Below are 21,820 nucleotides of genomic sequence, written 5' to 3'. Positions count from 1 at the left end.
TATGTATGTATGTATGTATGTATGTATGTATGTATGTATGTATGTATGTATGTATGTATGTATGTATGTATGTATGTATGTATGTATGTATGTATATATATTGGTTTAGCTTTATTCTCAGACAAGAGGATTTTTACGCTGTTGATTTATTTGCGGCTGATTACCCAGACTTTGAGGATAGGTGTATGTATATGTATGTATGTATGTATATAGGTAATGGTAACGTCGAGCCGCTGTGCACCACCACCACTAGTAATACTGTCGAGTTTCCAATATCGTAATCGTTCATTCTCGCCGGTTTGACAAACTCCTGAACGCGCCCATTTCAAAACGCCCCCTAAAGATATCCGAATTTTCATCAGAAGCGCGATACATCACGTCCAAACACCCAGTTGATGAACCTGGGAGACAAGTCAGTACTACCGTTGCAAGATCGCTGCTCCAACCACGTTCGCGACATACCAATACATCGGGATCAGGATCTTGTTCCGCCAGCTCACGCTCTTGGTCAGATATGCGCCCCTCCAGATGAACCATGCCGTCTGCCCACTTATATTCCCGCCTTTGGTCTGCACAATCGCCTTCCAGTTGCCAATGTACGCCATCACGCCAAGATCCTTGTATGTAAAGTGCTGTGTTGCGAGATCGTCTCGGTTGAGGCGCTTCGCGAGCCACATGGCCTCCTGGTTCGCGACCTGCGCTGTTGCCGGGTAGGATGCGTGAGCCTGCGTGGCGCAGTCGCCGATTGCGAAGACGTCCTGCAGCGTCATGGTCGAGGCATCGGTTGCGGCATCGCTAGACGACGACGTGACAGGCGGCACCGAGAGGAGGACCTGCATCTTGTCGTTTGTCACGATGGCGCCCGTCTTTGGGTGTTTCTGCACGACCCAGTCGCTCGTGGGCGCGCCGTCATCGGCGTAGTCGACGGACTTTGTGTGCGGGACATGCAGCGTTTGGGACTTGCCCATGGCGCGCTCGACAAACGGGTTCATCATCAGTCCGGTGCTCCATACGACCATGCCGACGCCGACTTCGCCGAGCTCCTTCAGCTGGAGCGTATACACGGTGTGCTCGTCGTGGATGGTGCCTGCGTCTTTGACGTGCTGCGGCGGGCCGGGCCGGAGGTTCTCGACGTGGTGCGACGTCTTGATGGCGATGCCCTCGCGTTTGAAAGCGTTCATGGCGTATTTGCCAAGATTGGCATCGAACATGGATAGTACTTGTGGTGCGACGTCGTAGACTGTGATTTGCACATATTTCATGAGGTCCGGGTAGAGCTGGGAGAGGTCGTCGGATATGAGATCGTGCAGTTCGGCGGAGAATTCGATCCCGGTTGCTGCGAGGGTTGTTAGTTTGAGGAGTTCGAAGCTAGAAAGGAAGCTGTACGGCCACCACCAACAACGGCAAAGTTCAGGAGAATCTTCTTCATGGCGGATGAGGTTGTCGGGAGGGAGGCACTCTCAAAACCTGCGCTGTGGTCAATGTATGCTTCTTGACTCCATGAGTGAATGTGGGTTAAGCGTACATGAGAGGAGACGATTCCTGATCTTCCGCGCGTCGCCAACATCTTTCAGGAATAATGCGTTCTCTCGTACACCGGGTGTGCCAAAGGTCTGGCTATAACACCCGACTGCAATGACAAGCTTGTCAAACTTGAGATCAAACAGTTTACCTTTCTTTTGCTTGGTCATACGCTTCATCTCGCGTTCCTCTTTACTTTCCAGATGGTCTCGGCCACCTGTCGGGGCGAGCGATTGACCAGGGTCGTCGACATTCTCCTCGATTGTCAGCGTCTTGTTCTGTAGGTCAATATCATCCGCCCATCCCTGGAAGAACACGGCTTTCGATTTCTTTGAACGTATCGGCTCTAGAGCAGTGCGAAACTCAAGCGTGCCGACAGATGTGGAAGCCAGAAGGGGCGTAAAAACAAAATATGAGCGCGGCGATACAATAACGGCCTGGAACTTTTTCGGGTCGAGTTGGCGTGCAAGGTTGAAACCGGCCCAGCCTGTACCTGATCAGTGTTTGCATTTACACTGGACGAGACGCTGTATATCACCAGATCCCAAAATGACCACTCTTTCTCTGTCTGTAAATGATGTGAGAAGAAGTACACTTGTTGTAGCATAGCAATTTACGCACTATCTCGCCGCTTATCTAGCTTCTCAACTGTAAAACCCAGCTTTGACGTTCCCTTGAACTCAGGAACCGCCGTAGTATGGAAGCTCCGGTATAGCTCGGCTGCACACACAAGGCATTGCGAACTGGTGTATTTTCGTAAGCTCCGTATATATCCGCCGAAATACGCCGGAGGCCGCGAAACAAGCATTTTCGTAATACCTGCTAGAATATCACAGAGTCAAATGGCATACAAAAACAATCGAGTGAGGAAATTCAGAACTCTATGTAGACGAGCGAAGTATCGATTATTTGATAGGGTAAAGGCTAAGGATTTAGGTAGGTATGACGTTGCCGAGGCGGTTTGGATTAATGCTGACAATAGTCACTAGAGCCGCGTACCTGGTGCAAGGGAGCAAAGAGACCGTTGTAGCGTGCAGGTCCCAGAAAACAGTGGTGAGGAATGCTGCGGGACGACAATATATGTCAGGGCAGACTTTTGCTTGTCCTGCAGGATGAAATGTCGCTCTCTTTTGAAGCTCGGATTTTGAAGATTACTTGTATTGGGCGAGCGGGACAGACCGGTCCTTGCGCATCCGCATTACTCAAACGAAGGAAGGTCAACGTCCACATGTGGTAGATGCGTCGAAAATGGACCGGAAGAATAAGCGATCAACTATTGTTTAGCTGGTGCAGAAGTTATGCACTGCAGCCTTAGGCAAGGCTTGCTTGCGGCTGACGCGACATTTGAGTGTCAGCCAGCACAACACAATCATATCTCTGTGCGTTGGACTCATAGCCATAATCGTCCTCAGCACCATGTACGGCCAATTTAACGTTGATGAATGCTCACGCCGGATCATCGGAGAATTCCGGACCCGTCGTTGGGACGTCTTCAAGTAGAAGTCGTCTCTCCTCGAGCTCGATAGCCCACAATGCTGCACCTGCTGCGGTCGTCATGAGGAAAAACATGCTTAGCACAGGCACAAGCTGCAGTACTAGAGCAACTGTGCCAAACCTTGTGACGTGTTAGCATTTCAGGTAGGGGTGATACCTGGCTTCAGCATACCAAGTGTACGACCATTTACGCTTTCTCACCCACTCCTGCCTTCGACTCTTGGTCCAGTCATGCAGTTTGAAGTAGCGCCAGTGATGGAACGGACCGCCACGATAGCCAGTCAGGACAAGAAATAGAGGCACACCAACGACCGGGATGAAATTCAGTGGTAGTAGCAGGACAAGCTCCACTATCTGGCGTAGAGAGAATGGTGCATAGATTGATGATCTCGTGGGCTTTCCGAGGCGCTTGACGGGATTGTCGCCTTCTTCATTCACAGGACGTCTTGATGAAACAAGTGCTCCATAACCCTTCTCGACGAGAACCTAATTGTACGTTAGTCAGCTGCCGCGTGGAAAGTGCGAGATACCTACAGCGTCGAAGATGTCGACTTGTGTCTCGTCTACAAAGAAGGCTTCGAAAAGAAGAGCGACGACAACAGCGCCTTCACCTAGCACAAGGAATGTACCGTTCACCCACGCACCTTGGCGGTGGAAGATGGCTAGGAAGGCTACCTGCGGCAGGTAGGTGAAGAAGAAGAGAATGAAGAGCACAAATACAGAAAGGAGGACGGCTGGAAGTAGTCTGGCCCGTAACAGGGGATATAGAAAAGGGTGAGTGACAAAGTACCACAGGCCCTGAACAGGTAGACATTAGCACGCTGGCAACGAGACATGGACGACTTTGGGTACCTTTATAGGATAGAGAAAAGAGGCTTTCGGAATGGCATATAGTGGTTTAAAGTGGTGCTGCATCAAGGCTTGTCTATCAGGCGCCATATTGAGCGATTACCCCCTGGTGTTTTGTGGTAAGTTGACATGAAAGAAGTAATAATAGAACCGTGTTTAGACTGCAGTGGTCAGGCTTCCCTCCGCCCTCGTGCATGGATGACGCGTTGGCTTAGGTCCGAGGTAAGTCCGTGCATGGCATAGATCGGATGGGCGGTGCGGGTCATTTTTGCGTCTTCGATCTTCACAACCACATGATTTGGCAAACAGAGCTGTTGTTGTTGTTGTTGTTGTTGCAGTTGCAGTTACAGTGCAGTATGCCGAACTGGTGCCTGTCAACCTGTCAGACTCCTCAACGTTGAGAATTGAGACTGGTCATATCGAAACGCTATCGGCCATCGAAAACACAAGAAACGTGTATTTGGGCGTCTAATGCTTCAGCTGGCTCAATCAGTGTATCGACATTCACACGTATATGTTCGCTAGGAAGTTGTACGAAGCGTTGTCTCCAGCGGTGAAGCGTATACATGAGTACACAGAAGGATCGTTCATGATGCTGTCAATGCTGTGGCTGCCTCGATGACCTCCTGCAGGGCGTGTACAATGCACTCTACAACTATGTCCTGGTGACTCAGGTATGCTCCTCCAAGGGATATATGCAGCAACCCTGAACAACCGACCTCGCTCGATAATGGTAATATTTCGACTGGGACACCAATAGGGTAGATAGATACCCACTCTTCCAAACGTCCTCCTCGGCCGGCATCACGGCACGCATTTTAGCCACTTAAATTGTTCCCCAGTTCTTACCGTGGACACGCTGGACCTTCCACTAGACAGGCATGTTTGAGTTGATCGACGACGCCGTCATCGCGCCCTATCATTACTAATTGAAATTTTGTGTGCAAAAACGCTTCCGATGAGTCGTAGCCATGTGGATATATAGTCAATGGGTATATTGGCTTGATTTTGGGTTATTTTGGATCTCTCTTGATTGCTCGTTCGTGTCACACTTGCACCAGCCATCAGGTCAAGGATGACTCGCTCTATTAAGGAAGACTTTGACGAGAAAGACCACCATCGTCATAGTCTAGACTCTCATGACGATGACGGGCCCTCAAACGAGCGTCCGGACTTTTATCCTGCTGAAGCTGCAGAGGAATTACAGCCAGAAGCTATCGAAAGAACAACGACACGAGACCATAATACCAGCGCTCTCTCTAGAATAATAACTGGTCGTTCAATCACTTCAACTCGACAAGACCCTGGCCCTCCTCCGGATGGAGGACTGGATGCTTGGTTACAGGTGGCTATGGGTCACCTGGTGCGTTAAGAATCATCTTGAGAGGACCGCAATTGATCATGACAGGTTATATTCAACACATGGGGCTATATTTCGAGTTTCGGGGTGTTCCAATCTTACTATACTGAGACACTAAATCGACCACCAGCAGATATCTCATGGGTAGGATCGATACAGATCTTCCTCCTGTTCTTCATCGGCACTGCTGCTGGCCGTGCGACTGATGCAGGCTTCTTCCGTCCTGTGTTCGTCACTGGTTTTGTGCTGCAGCTCATAGGCACATTCATGACGTCGCTGTCGACAAAGTATTGGCAGCTGTTCCTTGCACAGGGGGTCTGTACAGGGCTGGGCAACGGTCTTCAATTCGCCCCAACGATGACTTTGATAACGACCTACTTTGCCAAACGACGCTCTTCGGCTCTGGGTGTCGTGGCGTCTGGATCAGCTACAGGTGGTATAGTGTACTCTGTACTGGTGCGGCAGCTACTTCCAAAGTTGGGCTTCGGCACAACTGTCCGTGTGCTTGGGTTCGTGACAATGGGTACTGGTCTAATATCAATTGCATTTCTGAGGACTCGATTACCACCGCGCAAAGCAGGGCCGCTTGTTGAGTGGAGTGCTTTCAAGGAAATCCCCTATACACTATACTGCATCGGCATGTTCCTAAACTTCTGGAGTCTGTATTTCGCTTTCTACTACGTGAGTATGTCCGCATTGACGGCAACAGCTGACTGACAGCACTTGCAGGTCGGCTCTTTCGGTCGCAACATGATTGGCGTCAGCTATGAAGATTCAATTAATTACTTACTCATCCTGAACAGTGTTGGCTATCCTGGTCGCTTGATACCGAATTACCTCGCAGATAAGTATTTTGGTCCATTGAACAGCATCATACCGTTCTCGTTCCTATCTGGAATCATGTTCTTTGCATGGTCAGGCGTCAGCAACAGAGGTGGTCTTATTGCCTTCTCTGCGTTCTACGGCCTTTCTGCTGCTGGTATCCAGAGCTTATTTCCAGCAACGTTATCAAGCTTGACCTCGGATTTACGGAAAGCGGGTACGCGTTTGGGCATGGGATTCACGATCGTGTCCTTCGCAGCCTTAACGGGTCCATCTGTAGCCGGAGCGCTCATTACAAACGCAGATGGGAAATATCTGGACGCACAGATGTGGGCAGGTACCATGATGCTCTGTGGTTGCTTTACCTTGATCGCAGCAAGAGTTGTCAAGGTCGGATGGAGATTTAAGGTTAAGATATGATAACGGCCCGTTAATTGGTCAGATAAATCCTCGTTTCAGTGTCGTCTTTCTCCTCCAAGGCGTCAAAAGCCTGTTCTCCTTCGAAATACAAGTGCAAGTGCATTCTAGCTGGTGCCATGCGCAGAGCAATATCGGGGGCGCATAATTAAGCTTGGGACTGGCCTCGGCTGGTTGTGCCTGGTGATCTATGTTCATGTGGCGCATTTGCTAGCGTGGCGTTCTTGGTTCGCATCGGAAGTATACATTTCCATAATGCCAGCCTCTCAACAATAGACAGGCAATGAAATCGAGTAGTCGGACAATATGATGCGAGCTGTAGTGCTGTAGGAATGGTAGAGATGTTGGATCCAGAGAGGCGCAATGGACTGAGAGTGCTCTGGAATGCCAAGTGAGGCAATAGCCTTGAAGACCCCTGCTTAGGAAAGGTGGAGACAAGTCGTCATGCGCGGTGGTGCCTGCCCGGTAGGTACTGTATGTGTGCCTGAGTGCCTGTGGGATGAGGCGTCCCACTGTGCTGTGACTGGCCCGAGCCCTCTCTGACAGCATCATCGCTAAGGCAACTGCTCCTCCAAGCTTCCCCAGCCCGCGCTCTTCTCCCTCCTCACTCAACTCCTCCGCCTCTTCCTCCTCCTCCGTTTACCACCTTCATCTCTCTTGTCCATCACCTTTCGCTCATACACACAACTCTCTCACAACCTTATTCTATTCGTCGTCTCGGGGTCGTGACCATGAAGACTGCCACTATCGCCACAGCGGCTGCGCTGCTTGGCTCGGCTTCGGCCGGAGTTCACAAGCTGAAGCTCCAGAAGGTGCCTCTGTCGGACCAGTTGGTGAGTCTCCATTGATTATCATCTCATGTCGTATCTTAACTGACAGGCTTGACAGAAAGCCTCCAACATCGGTGATCATGCCCGAGCCCTCACCCAGAAGTACATGGGTGCCTATGCTCCTCAGCACGTTGATAACATGATCAACACCGGTCAAATCAATCCTGAGAGCGCCCATCCCGTCCCTGTTGAGAACTTCATGAACGCTCAATGTGGGTTGAAGCCCGTGACCATACTCATCTTTCATCCGCTGACACCTACTCAGACTTTTCCACCATCGCCGTCGGAACTCCTCCCCAAGAATTCAAGGTCATCCTTGACACTGGCAGCTCCAACCTATGGGTCCCATCAGCCGAGTGCACATCCATCGCCTGCTACCTCCACAACAAGTACAGCCATGATGATTCTTCCACTTACAAGAAGAACGGCTCCTCGTTCGAGATCCGCTACGGCTCTGGGAGCTTGAGCGGATACGTCTCCGAGGACACCTTCCAAATCGGTGACCTGAAGGTCAAGAACCAGCTTTTCGCTGAGGCCACCTCTGAGCCAGGTCTTGCCTTCGCCTTCGGCCGCTTTGACGGCATCATGGGTCTTGGTTATGACACAATTTCTGTCAACAAGATCCCCCCACCAGTTTACAAGATGATCGAGAACAAGCAACTCGACGAGCCACTTTTCGCCTTCTACCTCTCCAGCAGCGAGAATGGCGACGAGTCAGAGGCTACGTTTGGTGGCGTCGACAAGAGCCACTACACTGGCGAAGTGACCAAGATTCCTCTCCGCCGCAAGGCTTACTGGGAGGTCGACCTTGACGCTATCACTTTTGGTGACACCACTGCTGAGATTGATGACACTGGTGTTATATTGGACACTGGCACTTCCCTCATTGCACTTCCTTCTACTATGGCTGAGCTTCTCAACAAGGAGATTGGCGCAAAGAAGTCCTTCAACGGCCAGTACACCATCGAGTGCAATAAGCGCGACAGCCTTCCCGACTTGACTTTCACCCTCACCGGCCACAACTTCACCATCACCGCTTACGACTACATTCTTGAGGTCCAGGGCTCTTGTATTTCATCTTTCATGGGTATGGATATCCCGGAACCTGCTGGTCCTCTTGCCATTCTTGGTGATTCTTTCCTTCGCAAGTGGTACTCCATCTACGACCTCGGCTCTAACAGCGTTGGTCTCGCCAAGGCGAAGTAAGCGACAACAGACTAGTGAAGGTCGCATGAAGGAAATCTAGGTACAGAATGTAATGAATAGCGTATCGCTCAACGGAATAGGATAGTTCGCTACGCGACTTGAGGAAACAATTGAGACAGGCTGGCGTCTTTGAAATGGAATAATCAGATTATCTGTGTATAGATGTTAACCATATATCTGCCTAGTTCCTCTCCATGCAGGTGGTGACTTGATATCGCTTCTTCCATTGATTCATAATGTATGTCAGTCATACATACTATCACTGTGACTTAGGTCATGCTGAAACTCAGTGAATCATTCCTGTTCGCATGCCCGACTGTTAGTATATAGAACCACCACATAACGCCATTCCTAAGTGTTCCTTAAAAACGCCATGACTCAAAGTGGCCTGGCCACAGAAAATTCGGCCTCGCAGGGTTGGTCTCAAGCACCACCAGCTCGTGGTTTGGCTTTGGCATCCTTTTTAGCCTTTGCCTCTTGCTTTTGTTTCTTCTTTTTCTCTTCGACCTTTGCATCGTTCTTCCTCTTCAAGCTCTCCTTCTGCTCTGCCGTCTTCTCGACGGGTTTGAAGAAGCCCTCGAGTCGACTCTGCTGAGCGCTCTTTGAGTTCTTCGATAGTCTTGCTGCAGCGTTGCGCACTCGATCTTCGTTGAAGCCCTTTTCTTCAACGAGAAACTTAACAAGTCCCTCCGTGTCCGGCGCCTCCCACTTAAAGTCACAATCCGGGTGGTCCACTGAGCGAACATCTGGCTCGAGGAACAGCAAACGCGCATCCTGATACGGCCAATCTTCTGGTAGAGTGTACTTCTTTGAGGACTCGAAGAACTTTACCACACCCTCCAGCGTCTCATGCTCGCGTATCAGCTTCAGTGCCGTGCTCGGGCCAATGCCCTTGACCGGATCCACGTAGTCACACCCGAGCAGAATACACATGTCTATGAATTGCTTGCGGTCCATCTGGAGGCCCTCTAGCACCTTTTCCAAATGTATCTCCTGGATCGGCTCTTTGCGCTGCTCGCTGAATGTCAGGTGTCGTAGCAGCACCGGCGCGTCAAACGTCAGCGTATCCATATCCTCGCTCGCCGCCGCAAACACCTTCCCGCCCTTGGCCAGCACCGCACACTGCGCCTCTGCCTCCGTCGGTGCAACGATATACGGCACGCCCATGAGTTTCAGCAGACGCTGGCACTCGGCGTTATGCTCGCGCGTGACACGCACCGTGCGACGACTAAACTTCTCGACCTCTTCAGCAGTTCCCGTCTCCTTTGCCTCCTCGTGTGCTTCTTGCGCTTCGGACTTGCGCTGGAAGCGCTTTGCCAATTCACCGGATTTGAGCTTTGGTGGAGCACCGTCGAAGACGTAAAGCGGCTTTATACCGGCGTCGACCATGCGGAGTGTGCGGTAGAACATGCCCATGATGTGTGAGGTGGTTTCGCCCGTGTCAGACATGAGTTGTTGGCCGTCGGAGCGCACGGCAATGAGGAAGGAGTAGATGGACATGGAGCTGTACAGCGCGACATCAGTTAAGGAGCATAAAGGAATGAGTATTGCAGAAGGTGAGCTTTACGCGTCAATTGCGACCTTGCGGCCGAATTGGTTTTTGATGTCGCCCTCTTTGACGGCATCGGGAGCATTCTCCTTGATGATCTGGAAGAGATCTGAAGACGTTATTGTGAGAATCAGAGTAGGGGACAGAAAACTTACTCTTAATACCCATCTTAACTGAAGGTCCGCACGTGCGAGGTTTGTCACGATTGGTGAGTCGTCTTCCTGGAAGACATGTATAGAGCAAGCAGAAATCATGACGCCAGTCGCGTCGGAGTCGCGTACAGTAGGAGGCAAGTACCTAATTATGCCCGTAAATGGCTTAGCGCGTCGACCCCAGCCCTACCTGCAAGGATGATCATCACGTTCACTTGCATTTTCACAATCTCAAGTCCCGCACTGCTTTGATTGGTCACTGGAATTGTTATACTCTGGTTCGAGCGCATTATTCAATCATGTATCTCAGGTTTTGGACTCCATTTTCATATAGTACAACAGTCTCTACATGAAAACGACAGAGCTCCGAGGCATCTCGACTAGCTAGCCGATACTCGTCATAGTATGCCGAGTCCGGCTGAAATGGTCTTCACGCTTGCTTCAAACTCTCTATCCTTACATCTTCTGTATATAATTCTCTTGGCTACAGGATGTTCCGACCAGTATGCACACGTGCCGCAAGGCAATTGACGTCCTCTACCTCCCGAGCCGCCGTACAACAACAGCAGCGTCGCCACGCCAGCACCCCCGCGGCATTCGACTGGAAGGACCCTCTTGGGGCCAGCAACCTATACACCGAAGATGAGCTCGCCATAGCAGAGACCGCGGAGTCGTACTGCCAGGAGCGTATGCTCCCGCGTGTACTCGGTAATTCCACTTCTAGAACATAAGAAGTACTGCCGCTGACAATGTATACCTTACAGACGCCTATCGCGACGAGCACTACGACCCCAAGATCCTCGAAGAAATGGGCGAGCTCGGTCTCCTTGGCGCCACAATCAAGGGATACGGCTGTGCGGGCGTGTCCAGCGTCGCGTCCGGACTCATCACCCGCGCCGTCGAACGAGTCGACTCTGGGTACCGCTCCGGCATGTCCGTGCAATCCTCGCTTGCCATGGGCGGCATCGAGGAGTTCGGCACTGAGGAGCTGAAGGAGCGGCTCTTGCCCAAACTCGCGTCTGGCAAGAGCATAGGGTGTTTCGGCCTCACCGAGCCAAACCACGGCTCGGACCCGGGAAGCATGGAGACGGTCGCGAAGCCGCATCCGAGCAAGAAGGGGTATTACTCGCTCAGCGGGAGTAAGACGTGGATCACGAACAGTCCGATTGCGGATGTGCTGCTTGTGTGGGCGAAGCTGGAGAGCACGGGGAAGATCCGCGGGTTTGTCGTTGAGAGAGAGCTCTGTCCGCCCGGCACGCTGGAGACGCCGGCAATCAAGAACAAGAATGGGCTGAGGGCTTCTCTGACGGGCATGATTCAGATGGACGAGTGTCCGGTGCCGGAAGGGAACATGTTCCCCGAGGTGGAGGGTCTGCGCGGTCCGTTCTCGTGTCTGAATTCTGCACGATATGGGATTGCGTGGGGTACGATGGGCGCACTGGAAGATGCGATTGCTCGCGCGCGGGAGTATGCTCTTGAGAGGAAGCAGTTCAAGGGCAACCCGATCGCCAAGTACCAGTTGGTGCAGAAGAAGCTCGCAGACGCCACAACGGATGCGGCATATGGCATCTTGGCCGCATATCAGGTTGGTAGATTAAAGGACGAGGGCAAGGCCGCGCCAGAGATGATCTCAATGATTAAGAGGCAGAATTGCGATCGTGCACTGATCAATACGAGAAATCTGCAGGAGATCTTTGGTGGCAATGCTGTCAGTGATGAATATCATATTGGAAGACATGTGGCGAATCTGTTCGTGACGCAGACTTATGAGGGCCAGAGTGATATCCACTGTGAGTATTCATATGCTTTTGTTTGTTTGACTTATGCTAATCGTTCACAGCTCTTATTCTAGGCCGAGCCATCACAGGTCTGCAGGCATTCGTCTAGCTAGACATTTCAAAAACATAGTTGCAGATATACGTCATGTCCAGCCTGTCCAGTCCCTTGTGCCAATACTGCATGATTCTGTGATGCTCGACATCTTTCCGGACGAATGAACAGTGGCTTCGTTAGACCACAGCGACAGAAGTGCCACGCTTTGGTCGTATATGAATAGCGGCATAGTACAACAAGGTGTGCTCGGGACTGTCACTATATTTTTATATATATGTACAAATCCAACTTTGCTACATTCTTCCAGTAGTAGTATTTCACATCTTCTCATAGTAGCGTTCACTCCTCGGTAGTCACGATTTCATGAAGTAGCGTTGTTCAATATATGATGCTATGTGCTTTCAATAATGTCGAACTTCGTAGCTGGCCGTGTCTCGTCCCAGTGTGTGCGTGGCACAATGATAGACATATCCAAGACATTCAGCCATGCTATAGTCATGTTCAGTTATGCAAGAAAACCGCCTGTCACAAGCAATCTTAAGCCCCACCACTCAACCCCCACCAAGCTCTGAGCTGAGGCGAGACCCCACCAATCGACTGCCGCCGTTAGTCGCGGCTCGCGCCACCCATGCGCGCAACGACCCGTTTCAGCGTGCTGCGACGATTTGTGCTGGGTTGGGATCTATATCCGAGAGTGTCTGGGATATCCTGTCCTGTGTCTCTCAATCACATTTCCAGGGTCGCCTGCCTTCAACTTTTTTGCCTTAGCATCTTGCCAGATATTCGACATTCCCTTGATCATAGTACTCGTCGAATGCGATCCGATCTCCTTGACATACATACCGAGAGCACAGCGTCATACCAACACACGAGACTTTGAGTCCTGCGCATACGTCGGAATCGACTGCCGTGCTTTTGGCTATATTCTGCGCGAGGCTATCGGCATATATCACTACCACAGATCGCACGTCAGGATACAACAGTGCCAGAATGGGTGCCTTTTGGAGACTGATACCGCTCGTCATTCTCTTCGGTGTTATCGGAGCGATGGCCTATGTTGGCTACCAGGTCCGTCCTTTCTTTCTCTTACTGTCTCTTCTCTTGCAGAGAAAGAGCTAACATTCATTTTACCAGATGTACCTCTACGCCAACGACCTCAAAGACAAGGGCCTGAAGAACATGGAGAAGAAAAACGTCACCTTCACAAAGGACGGCATGAAGGTCGGCGTCAAGGAGGTGCGGGACGAGGACTATGCGGACAAGACGCAGAATGTGCTTGTCAACGTGTGGAATAATGCCTCGTTTCCGGCGTACAAGAGCCCCGTCATGGGCTGGATGCAGGACGACAAGTCAGCAGGGAAGAAGTTGACGAAGGAGCAGAAGGCGTCGTAAGTCCGAATACACATGGTGGTGAATTTGGTAATGTGTCGCGACTAACAGGATCCCGCAGTACTGGCTCTTCGTCTGCCTCCGGGTCTGCGCGGTCTAGGAAGGCATGATTTGAGAGCAAGACAAGTTCGAGTGCGTTATTTTGAAATGGGGCTCATCGAAGATTGGCCTTCGCGTTGGCGTTGGGGAGATTCGGAAAGGGACGATTTGTTCATACGGGATCTATGGTGTTGGGCCTATCAAACACTTTCGAAGAGGGAGCACCGGATTATGACCGAATGACCATGACGAAACTGGCATCATCATCATACTTTGTACACACTACTAAGACGGATTTTCAGGAGATTTGGGAGATACTTCTATGAGGTCGTATCGGACTTGAATTCTGGACTCGCACGTCTGTACTATATCCACCTGTTTATCTCGCCAATTGCCGTGGAATTTTCCTGATACAATACCTTGCTGCGAGTGCAGCCTCTGATGTGATACTACAGTCTCACTCAGTAACAGTAGTGATGAGTGACGATGGGATAGGGTGGATACCACGTTGTCCAATTACGCGTTCAAAGCAACAAGCGTTACATAGTCCTCCTGACGCTGAAGAGAGACACAACATTGTGTATCGCCGGCGCCATTGCTAGCATTGTGTATCGCCGGCACCATTGGCAGCATTGTATAGCCCTTCCTTCACACTGGACAGATGCGAGACTGGGTATATAAAGTACAATTGGAAAGGTGCATTCGACTTGCAAAGTACTCAGAAAGTCTGCGAACCCAACCCGTGAACTATCATAATTCCACAGAAAAGAAATGGACGTCAACAATGACCCTGCATCAAAAACCGAGCAAAGTCTCCCACCGACCGAGACCGAGACTTCGCAAACCTCATCACCTTCCCCAGCCAATAACGACAACAACGAAAAGAACAACGAGAACACTCAGGAGCCAGCCGCGCAGACCTCTCCCACCCGACCCACCTCAACTCAAAAGAAAATAGATTTTTGGGTAACGCACGACGAATACCAAGCCCGTCAAAAGCAGCTCGCCAGCTCAGGCAATGACCTAAACACTCAGCTAGCACGGCGTAAAAGAAAGGTTCGATAGCCAGCCCTGGCCTGAGCGAAACATGAAACGTGGGTAGGAAGTAATATATCTGAGGGAACGTGCTGGAGAAAGGGCTATTAAGGGAGGGGGAGATTTGGGATTTTTGAATGTTAGCATAGATTAGGTCTTTGCTTAAATGGCAAGGTTCATAGTCTAGGTAGTGCAATGGATGCAATAGTTTCTCATGGTGACGATGTTCTTTCTATATTGTTGATACACTAGAAACGAAGTGGTCAGAATGTTCATGATAAATGTTGCCAAGCCCAACCTTAATCATTCAAGCCTTCCAACGGTACGCGAGAGAACCTGGGCAGGCCAAGATGTACCAAGACTTTCCAGAACGAAAATGCCAAGAGTGCCCAACTGGGGTAGTAATCTGTTTCATCGGACAAGACAACGGCCCGCATCTCTCATCTCAATCTGCCGAATCGGCGAGATTGGGCAACCGGATATGTTCGGACTTGCCGCAGCGAAACAAACAGTGTAACAGTTTGACAAGTTCCGAAGATACGATGGAAGTGCGAAACGACGTATTTATGATTTCGAAGCTCCACTTCTCTCATATCTAATTGAGCCATAGCAAAGGGACTCTGCTATCCCTTTGATATCTTGGCTAAACCCTGCCCTCCCGTCTGTTGGGTAGCGTTGTAGATGGTATTCCCTGGGGCCGTACAGCACTGAGCAGATAGTGATTGAGAGCCCAGCAGGGCGTGTACCCCCTCAATATCAAGTGTTACTAGAGCCTTCGGCACAGGCCTTTCCACCACGATGCATATAAGGAGACCGGCTGGAGCATGTTGACGGCGAGACCAGGCTCCAAGAATTGCGCAGTTCGAGAAGAAACAGGTCACCACTCCGTCTAGTTCAAATAGCCATGCGTTTCTTCGCTGCCATTCCGGTCGCTGCTGCTCTGGTAAGCGCAGCGTCTGTTGACCTCGCCAGCCGTAACACTCCTCTAGAAGTGACACTCGAGCCCACGGGCAATTCTGGCATCAAGGCCTCCTTGACCAACACCGGTGCGACGGATCTCAAGCTTTTCAAGACAGGAACAATTCTCGACGACACCCCTGTCGAGAAAGTCGATGTCTTCCAAGGAGGTACGCATAGTATCCGTCCTGACACTCTCTCTGATACTAACCTCCCTTCCCACAGGCGATAAGATCCCCTTTCATGGCCTGCGTTTCATGATCGCTACCTCCAACAACATCTCCGAGCACGCCTACCAGGCCATAGCCCCAGGCCAGACCATCGAGAAGACATTCGACGTTGCGCACACGCACAACCTCACCGCAGGCGGGCCCTTTGACGTCGTCGCCCAGGGCGCATTCGTCGACCAGCTAGGCAACATCGTCCCGTTTGCCACAAACAGAATCACAACCAACGTTGACGGCTCCGTCGCTGCGGCCGCTCACGCCAAGCTGCGCGAGAAGCGCACTCTCATCCAGTCCGACTGCACCGGCAGCAGGCTGGAAATCATACGCGCCGCGCTCGAAGACAGCCGTGCCCTGGCGATCGCCGCGCAGAAGGCCGCGGGCAGCAGGCCCGACAAGATGGAGGAATTCTTCAAGTCGGCCAGCGCGTCCACGGTCAAGACGGTGCAGGACGTGCTCGGCCGGGTCGCGGAGCAGTGTGACAGTATGGCGAGCGGGTCCTCGAAGATATACTGCTCCGATGTGGACCACGTATGTAATGGCAATCTTGGCTATACACAAACGGACACAAACTACATTGTGTTCTGCGACTATTTCTTCGACCAGGCGCCTGCGCTCTCGTCCGAGTGCCGGGTTCAGGATCGCGCCGGGTCGTTGCTGCATGAGTCGACACATCTGGGGGTTGTCAAGGGGACTGACGATTACAATGGATATGGGTATGACTTTGTGAAGAGCTTGCCTGCGGACAAGAACCTCAATCATGCGGATACTTATACACATTTTGCCAGCGGTCAGTAGATTCCTTGATTCTACGTTGTCATTACGTATACTAACAGTTTTTTTTAATAACAGCGATCCATGTCAGCTGCTAAACTAAAAAAGTACGGACGATGAGCTGGGCAGGATTTGTGATCGAAGGGACAAAAGACGCAGATATGGAGACCACATAGTAGCCGGACTCTATGTTCCCAGGAGACGTTCACAGTACTAGCACAGTGTGCTATTGTACCTAATGTCTATAAGCTGTCGCCCCCTGACTTGTATATATCAACCCTGACCCGTAGTACCCCTTACAATCGCAACCTTCTTCCCAACACCACAACAGCGCCAAGTCATTCTCAATCACCCTTTCTTCTGGTTCTCTTGCAAGAGCTGATACTCCACATCAACAATATCAGGAACCTCATCCACCAACGCAGGCGCTTTCGGCGCCCATCCCAATACTTCCCTCGCCCTCTTCGCCTTCGCCCTCGAATTCAAGCCCCAACTCAACGCCTGGAAATCAGCCGTCTCCCATGCCTCATCCTTGCCCATCGCGCGCGTCTGCGCCGGCGCCGGGATGTATCCCTTCTGCACCGCCACGGTCGCTATCTCTCTCGCTAGCTCGCCCCATACGTGCTCGCCGTTCTCGGCAAGGAAGTAGCCTTTGGCACCCCATAGCTGTGCGTGGTCGTTGTGCTTGTTGTCTGACGATGCTGCGGCCTCGGCGAGCAGGAGGTACAGCTCCGAGAGGTCGTGAATGTGTACATTGTTCCACGTGGCCTTGCCAGAGCCGACAACGGGCGCTTTGTGCAGCTTGAGTGTGCATTTTGCGAGTTCGGGGACCTGCCGGCTGCGCGACGAGATGGGTCCGCGGCCAGCCCCTGATTTGTTTTGTTCAGTCAGGATGTTTCATATTTGATGATGATGACCAGAAAGGAAACTGATGGAAGCGAATTTCAAAGTGTCTTTGTGTTGCGGAAGCTAAAAAAACTCACCGTAGATGGTCGGTGGGCATACGATTGCCGTCTTGACAACGTCTGCGTGGCGGATGCCTGCGTCGAGGACAATCTTGTCGACGTCCCGGTGGAAAGCGGAATCGTGGAGATGGGTCAGCTCGTCGACGTTTTCCCAGTCGTCGTAGATCTTGTCGGTGGGCTCGCCGTAGCGGTCGGCTTCGGAGTCGGTGTATGTGAGGATGCCTGTGCCGGAGGTGTGAAGATAGTAGCCTGGGTTCTCACTGCTGTGGCCCTTCAGGATGCCCTCTGCAATGGCTCTGGCGGCACCTGCGTGGTCGGATGCATCGGCTGTATCTGTATTGGATGACTTGTCAGCAAAAGTGCGTTGTCGAGCATAGGACTGTGTTAATTACGAATAACGATATTGGCGCCGGAGCTCTCCTCGGTCAGGATCGCGGAATTGTCCAGGTCGCCCAACACGGTTCGCACATCTGGGAAAGCTGCTTTGATCTTATCAGCCTTGTCCTGCGATCTGACGAGGACGCTGTATGTCCAATCCGGGTGTTTGTCGTGAAGGACGTGGAAGATGTCTCCGCCAATGTAGCCTGTGATGCCTGTCCTAAAGTAGTGTGAGGGTTTGGCCCAAAAATAATCTTATATGCGAAGCTCACAGGAATACTTTAGTTGCTGGCATCTTATAATTTGCTGTCCAATTCTTTATGGTTATGATTGGAAAGGTTCAGAGAATGGGTGCTGTTGTAGAATATCTCTACAAGTGGCGTAGGAGGGCAAACATCTCCACAGAATTGCGTCATGCCACCCCCTCACCTCCAGGGCTGCAACTCCTTTGTTTCCCTACTCTACTTAGTTCTATCCAGTAACATAGACATAGTCTCGAGATGCACTACTACCAATATGAGGTAATTACCTCTGAGGTGTAACTCTCACATGTATCCAAGATGCTACATTAGGTCTATAACCCCCTTGCTACTCCCAGCTATGCTTTGTCCGACTGCCTTGGGTCTTTGTTCCCCTCTACTTTCTGCTTCAAGACCCGCTGTCTCGATAACAACTGGGACAGTGTAAAGTGTGAGACATCTTCGTCGGCCCAGTATGAGAGATGGCTGGCGATACTTGCTATGAGCGAAATGTCAAATGCTCCTTCCTGGATGGAGTAATCTACGCGCCCGTTGGGATTCAACGCTCGTACTTTGGCCTCCTCTCTTCGTAACTTCCGGCTTCGCTCCTCAAGCTCTGCCCATTCTGCACTCTGCTCATCGAGCTCCCTGTCTTCCTCCTGCTGACTCTTCCGCCTCTTCTGGAAGCCGGCATACAAGGTTTCCAGTTCAGAGTCTATCAAAGTCGCGGGGTGCTCGCCAATTTCTCCGGTACTCAAAGTCAGCCGGCGCTGTGTTTCTCCATTTGACTGAGAGCTACCGTCACCTGTTGATAGGGCAGATGAGGAGGACCTGCCACGATTGGCTGCAGCCATAGAAGGCGGTGCACGTGAAAGCTGTTTCGCGCTCTGAGCTCCTTTTCCATCATCTCCAGAATAGCCAAGGCTGCGATTGAGGAGGCTGCTAGCAATTCCAGTGCCGAAGTTTGAGAAGAAGCCAGACACACTCGCCCCAACTCTCTGGCCGATACCACTGAGACCGCCACCGACAGGCGCCCCGAAAATTCCCCTCTTAGTGTACGGTAGGGGCTGTGGCTTCAACGTAGACATGGCTGGTGAGATAAGTGGTTCGATTCGGTAACTGATTGGATCTGTAGGATGAAAGACTGTCGATCTGTTAGTTTTGCCTGCCATTGTCATATTGGGTCAGAACGAGGGTGATGGGCATATGCTTACTGTTGTATATTGCTTGACATTTCGGCGATGATACAACGAGATCGAAGCTCTCCACGGCTGGCGATGATGCCATGAAAGGATCATCCATAGGGTCTCCTGGAGTCTGAGCTGGGCGAAAGGACGTTTGTCTCGCAGCCACAGTGCGACCTCGTAGCATTTGGAAGAGCCCAATCGGACTTCCAAGAGCGTAGAACGAGTCGACATCAAAGTCGAACTTCAAAACATCTTCTCTTGCTTTACGGTGTCGGTGATTCCGATTTTGATGCTTTGTGGGGTACTGTTCGTCTTCTTCTTGCTTACAAAGGAGATCGAACATGATCGCCGAACCAAGGCTATGTCCGACCAGACTAACTTTACCATTAAAAGATGGGTGCCTCTGCTTGAATAGTTTGTGGATTCTATTGCACTCTTGTAGGACGATCCTCGATATGTGTGCCTTGTAAGCTGGACTTTGGTAAAGCAGAATATCCAAGGCTAGATCGGTTATGAGATTGCGCACGGCTGGCACCCCTTCAATAGTAATGTCATCAAGGTTAGGATATTCGGGTTCTTCTGAATCTGCTTCACCCAGATCAAATTCTTTTCGATTGTGCTTCAGGCTCTGTTTAGGGAAGTCAAGTAAATGGCGCCAACATATAGGAAGAACTTGTACGCGACTGTTCTTTGGGAGGGACTCGACCTCGCTGTTTAATGACTGCAAATCAGGCGAATTTGCATATACAGCTTTCATGGTTTTCCGTAGTGTATTGACATCATGCACGAAATTCACACTCTCTAATCGGAGGCCCAGACGTTGGCCTATGCCATGCGTGATACTGCATAGATTAGTGACACTGCAGCGTAAAGTCAATAGCGAACTTACAGCAACAAGTGCTCAATTGGTCGATCCTGATCATCTCCCTCATCCTTGTAATCGTCTCTTATCTCTTTTTCTTCTCTTCGTCGTACTTCTTCCTCTTGTTGAGCGGGATCTGCTTGATTTGCCAGAGAAGAAAGCTGACGTTCAAGAGTCTTACGGCGCATCTCTGAAGGCGACGTCGGCTGCGTATCGTCTTCGCTATCCTGGTGGTCTTTCGACATATTGGCGTCCTCGGCGTCGCTTACCTCACTATCTGACGGAGATGCATTAGTTCCACTGGGTTTTTTGGTCTTCGTGTCCTGCACTTTCTCCACGAACCCGCGAGTCAGCTTTATACCGGCGAAATGACCGCCACCAGCAAATCTTTGATAGACGGTACTGCTGACTTGAGACAGAAAGGTGTCGCTTAGCAACCAAGCAGTATTTGCGTCTTGGTACGTCACAACTGAGTTCATATAGGCGCCGAAAAGCCTATGTGCCTTCATCGGTGACGGGTCAGAGGCTCCTAGTTCTTTGTCGACCCCTCGTCGATCTGGGCTTGGAGGTGTGGGCTGTGGTTTGAGTGTTTCGTTGGACGACTTTGGTGTTAAATTGTGCCTATTTAGCTGGCTTAATGCTCGACCCGTATCTTCGTCTGCTCGCAAGGACGTCGGTCTTGAACGTGGTTGTGGAAGAGGTCGAGTCTCCCGTTCTGGAGTGAATCGCCAAGGCCTTAGTTTGAGATAGCCTTCTTCAAGCTGTGTTGCCAGATTTTCGTCACATGGTCTCTGACGAGTCCCTTCTTGATAGAACCACGAACCTCTGACGACGGAGTACACCGGACCAAGCCAATAAGCAGGGGCGAGCTCTCGTTTGTCAATGTTAACATCGAATAGGTAATCTTCGTTGACTGGTACTGTACTTTCAGATACGCTGTTCTGCCAAGGGCTTGTATGACCGGCAAGGCGCTCTCTTTCGAGGGTCTCGGCTTCCTCTGCCAGTTTCTGATACCGAGCCTCTATGGAACGGGAATCTCCCTTAGAGAATGGAACCCATTTCTTTGGCAGTGGTAGCTTCTCAGGCGCATCGCTTGCATCTGAACCAAATCGAGGTTTCCTCTTTGGTACATCAACGGCATGGTACCACTGCACGTTGAGAGGTGGAGTATCCCTAGGATAGCTCTGTAGGCTCAGTCTATGTCTACTGCTCACAGTATGGTCACCACCTCTTTGTTTACCAAGATTCGAATCTCCCTCCAAATCCTCCTTTGTCTGACCAAGAATCGGTGTGCCGCTTCGAGATCCCCAGGGCGACAAGGTGGCCACCCCACTCGAAAGATAGGACTTATTCTCCGGCGTAGACATCTCATGCGCTTGCCGGCGCGCGCCAGCCTTTGGGATCTCCACGCCCAAGATTGAGGGTATACGGCCGGCGAGTCGGTAAACGGCAGAGCTTAGATGGTGTTTCGACAGGTTTCGGAGGGGCCGGGTGAAGGAGCCTTGAAGTCGAGCCAACTTGGCTGCGCGAACGAAGGTATAGGAAGAGCTGTTGGTGGTTACAAAGGAGCACAAAGGAAACACATTACGCTGCTTTGTGTCAGCCCATGCCCTCTTACATGCCTGCATGCATGCAAGACAGGATCTGATAGTGACCAGTGACGTGGTAGCGGGTCTTCTGGCCTCAGGACTAAGGCCTCATAACGTTACATCTAGGGAGCGCTTTCGGAGCAGGCACA

The 21,820-nt window shown here is 51.2% G+C and overlaps 11 protein-coding genes across 11 annotated transcripts; 6 read left to right on the top strand and 5 right to left on the bottom strand.

The window, feature by feature from the left end:
- Window positions 1–70: 70 nt before the first annotated feature.
- EJ05DRAFT_480096 (uncharacterized protein) lies at window positions 71–1,584 on the bottom strand. Its single transcript, XM_033744808.1, has 4 exons — window positions 1,526–1,584; window positions 1,387–1,467; window positions 463–1,336; window positions 71–401 (listed from the first exon to the last, which is right to left on the bottom strand). Exons 2-4 carry the CDS (start codon window positions 1,427–1,429, stop codon window positions 359–361), a joined length of 960 nt encoding a protein of 319 aa, XP_033596055.1. The 5' UTR covers window positions 1,430–1,467; window positions 1,526–1,584; the 3' UTR covers window positions 71–358.
- A 1,154-nt stretch (window positions 1,585–2,738) lies between these two features.
- EJ05DRAFT_165535 (uncharacterized protein) lies at window positions 2,739–4,161 on the bottom strand. The gene is made up of 4 exons (XM_033739449.1): window positions 3,868–4,161; window positions 3,550–3,813; window positions 3,188–3,501; window positions 2,739–3,136 (listed from the first exon to the last, which is right to left on the bottom strand). Exons 1-4 carry the CDS (start codon window positions 3,952–3,954, stop codon window positions 2,968–2,970), a joined length of 834 nt encoding a protein of 277 aa, XP_033596054.1. The 5' UTR covers window positions 3,955–4,161; the 3' UTR covers window positions 2,739–2,967.
- A 560-nt stretch (window positions 4,162–4,721) lies between these two features.
- On the top strand, window positions 4,722–6,603 carry EJ05DRAFT_480092 (MFS general substrate transporter). Its single transcript, XM_033744807.1, has 3 exons — window positions 4,722–5,227; window positions 5,273–5,905; window positions 5,954–6,603. The coding sequence occupies exons 1-3, from the start codon at window positions 4,940–4,942 to the stop codon at window positions 6,464–6,466; spliced, it is 1,434 nt and encodes a 477-aa protein (XP_033596053.1). The 5' UTR covers window positions 4,722–4,939; the 3' UTR covers window positions 6,467–6,603.
- Window positions 6,604–7,194: 591 nt separating this feature from the next.
- On the top strand, window positions 7,195–8,499 carry EJ05DRAFT_504696 (Asp-domain-containing protein; the record flags this gene model as incomplete). The annotated part of the gene is made up of 3 exons (XM_033747612.1): window positions 7,195–7,296; window positions 7,352–7,505; window positions 7,559–8,499. The coding sequence occupies 3 exons, from the start codon at window positions 7,195–7,197 to the stop codon at window positions 8,497–8,499; spliced, it is 1,197 nt and encodes a 398-aa protein (XP_033596052.1).
- Window positions 8,500–8,922: 423 nt separating this feature from the next.
- EJ05DRAFT_504695 (flap endonuclease 1) lies at window positions 8,923–10,216 on the bottom strand (the record flags this gene model as incomplete). Its single annotated transcript, XM_033747611.1, has 3 exons — window positions 8,923–10,003; window positions 10,067–10,157; window positions 10,204–10,216. The coding sequence occupies 3 exons, from the start codon at window positions 10,214–10,216 to the stop codon at window positions 8,923–8,925; spliced, it is 1,185 nt and encodes a 394-aa protein (XP_033596051.1).
- Window positions 10,217–10,443: 227 nt separating this feature from the next.
- EJ05DRAFT_457511 (glutaryl-CoA dehydrogenase) lies at window positions 10,444–12,409 on the top strand. The gene is made up of 3 exons (XM_033742528.1): window positions 10,444–10,908; window positions 10,965–11,990; window positions 12,041–12,409. Exons 1-3 carry the CDS (start codon window positions 10,692–10,694, stop codon window positions 12,085–12,087), a joined length of 1,290 nt encoding a protein of 429 aa, XP_033596050.1. The 5' UTR covers window positions 10,444–10,691; the 3' UTR covers window positions 12,088–12,409.
- Window positions 12,410–13,023: 614 nt separating this feature from the next.
- Window positions 13,024–13,425, top strand: EJ05DRAFT_489788 (uncharacterized protein; the record flags this gene model as incomplete). Its single annotated transcript, XM_033745818.1, has 2 exons — window positions 13,024–13,101; window positions 13,168–13,425. 2 exons carry the CDS (start codon window positions 13,024–13,026, stop codon window positions 13,423–13,425), a joined length of 336 nt encoding a protein of 111 aa, XP_033596049.1.
- A 756-nt stretch (window positions 13,426–14,181) lies between these two features.
- On the top strand, window positions 14,182–14,591 carry EJ05DRAFT_480089 (uncharacterized protein). The gene has a single exon (XM_033744806.1). The coding sequence runs from the start codon at window positions 14,233–14,235 to the stop codon at window positions 14,524–14,526; it is 294 nt and encodes a 97-aa protein (XP_033596048.1). The 5' UTR covers window positions 14,182–14,232; the 3' UTR covers window positions 14,527–14,591.
- A 657-nt stretch (window positions 14,592–15,248) lies between these two features.
- Window positions 15,249–16,674, top strand: EJ05DRAFT_165348 (neutral protease). The gene is made up of 3 exons (XM_033739448.1): window positions 15,249–15,623; window positions 15,679–16,467; window positions 16,530–16,674. Exons 1-3 carry the CDS (start codon window positions 15,401–15,403, stop codon window positions 16,547–16,549), a joined length of 1,032 nt encoding a protein of 343 aa, XP_033596047.1. The 5' UTR covers window positions 15,249–15,400; the 3' UTR covers window positions 16,550–16,674.
- Window positions 16,675–16,799: 125 nt separating this feature from the next.
- On the bottom strand, window positions 16,800–18,089 carry EJ05DRAFT_489786 (NAD(P)-binding protein; the record flags this gene model as incomplete). Its single annotated transcript, XM_033745817.1, has 4 exons — window positions 16,800–17,320; window positions 17,435–17,749; window positions 17,809–18,014; window positions 18,067–18,089. The coding sequence occupies 4 exons, from the start codon at window positions 18,087–18,089 to the stop codon at window positions 16,800–16,802; spliced, it is 1,065 nt and encodes a 354-aa protein (XP_033596046.1).
- A 303-nt stretch (window positions 18,090–18,392) lies between these two features.
- On the bottom strand, window positions 18,393–21,449 carry EJ05DRAFT_444760 (DDHD-domain-containing protein; the record flags this gene model as incomplete). Its single annotated transcript, XM_033742139.1, has 3 exons — window positions 18,393–19,177; window positions 19,248–20,062; window positions 20,110–21,449. 3 exons carry the CDS (start codon window positions 21,447–21,449, stop codon window positions 18,393–18,395), a joined length of 2,940 nt encoding a protein of 979 aa, XP_033596045.1.
- Window positions 21,450–21,820: the final 371 nt, after the last annotated feature.

This window comes from Pseudovirgaria hyperparasitica (assembly GCF_010093815.1).
Source record: "Pseudovirgaria hyperparasitica strain CBS 121739 unplaced genomic scaffold EJ05scaffold_19, whole genome shotgun sequence".
Lineage (NCBI taxonomy): Eukaryota > Fungi > Ascomycota > Dothideomycetes > Acrospermales > Acrospermaceae > Pseudovirgaria > Pseudovirgaria hyperparasitica.
The sequence above is the reverse complement of the archived record's forward strand: the minus strand, read 5'-3'. Positions and strand labels throughout refer to the sequence as shown.

Coding starts and splice junctions, on each gene's coding strand:
- EJ05DRAFT_480096 (XM_033744808.1), bottom strand. CDS start 1,429: ATGAAGAAGATTCTCCTGAACTTTGCCGTTGTTGGTGGTGGCC. Junction 1,337..1,386: donor TGCCGTTGTTGGTGGTGGCC/GTACAGCTTCCT, acceptor CAACCCTCGCAG/CAACCGGGATCGAATTCTCC. Junction 402..462: donor ATCCTGATCCCGATGTATTG/GTATGTCGCGAA, acceptor CTTGTCTCCCAG/GTTCATCAACTGGGTGTTTG.
- EJ05DRAFT_165535 (XM_033739449.1), bottom strand. CDS start 3,954: ATGGCGCCTGATAGACAAGCCTTGATGCAGCACCACTTTAAACCACTA. Junction 3,502..3,549: donor AAGTCGACATCTTCGACGCT/GTAGGTATCTCG, acceptor ACGTACAATTAG/GTTCTCGTCGAGAAGGGTTA. Junction 3,137..3,187: donor CGTAAATGGTCGTACACTTG/GTATGCTGAAGC, acceptor ACACGTCACAAG/GTTTGGCACAGTTGCTCTAG.
- EJ05DRAFT_480092 (XM_033744807.1), top strand. CDS start 4,940: ATGACTCGCTCTATTAAGGAAGACTTTGACGAGAAAGACCACCATCGT. Junction 5,228..5,272: donor AGGTGGCTATGGGTCACCTG/GTGCGTTAAGAA, acceptor TGATCATGACAG/GTTATATTCAACACATGGGG. Junction 5,906..5,953: donor TGTATTTCGCTTTCTACTAC/GTGAGTATGTCC, acceptor CAGCACTTGCAG/GTCGGCTCTTTCGGTCGCAA.
- EJ05DRAFT_457511 (XM_033742528.1), top strand. CDS start 10,692: ATGTTCCGACCAGTATGCACACGTGCCGCAAGGCAATTGACGTCCTCT. Junction 10,909..10,964: donor TATGCTCCCGCGTGTACTCG/GTAATTCCACTT, acceptor TATACCTTACAG/ACGCCTATCGCGACGAGCAC. Junction 11,991..12,040: donor GGGCCAGAGTGATATCCACT/GTGAGTATTCAT, acceptor AATCGTTCACAG/CTCTTATTCTAGGCCGAGCC.
- EJ05DRAFT_480089 (XM_033744806.1), top strand. CDS start 14,233: ATGGACGTCAACAATGACCCTGCATCAAAAACCGAGCAAAGTCTCCCA.
- EJ05DRAFT_165348 (XM_033739448.1), top strand. CDS start 15,401: ATGCGTTTCTTCGCTGCCATTCCGGTCGCTGCTGCTCTGGTAAGCGCA. Junction 15,624..15,678: donor AGTCGATGTCTTCCAAGGAG/GTACGCATAGTA, acceptor CCCTTCCCACAG/GCGATAAGATCCCCTTTCAT. Junction 16,468..16,529: donor TTATACACATTTTGCCAGCG/GTCAGTAGATTC, acceptor TTTTAATAACAG/CGATCCATGTCAGCTGCTAA.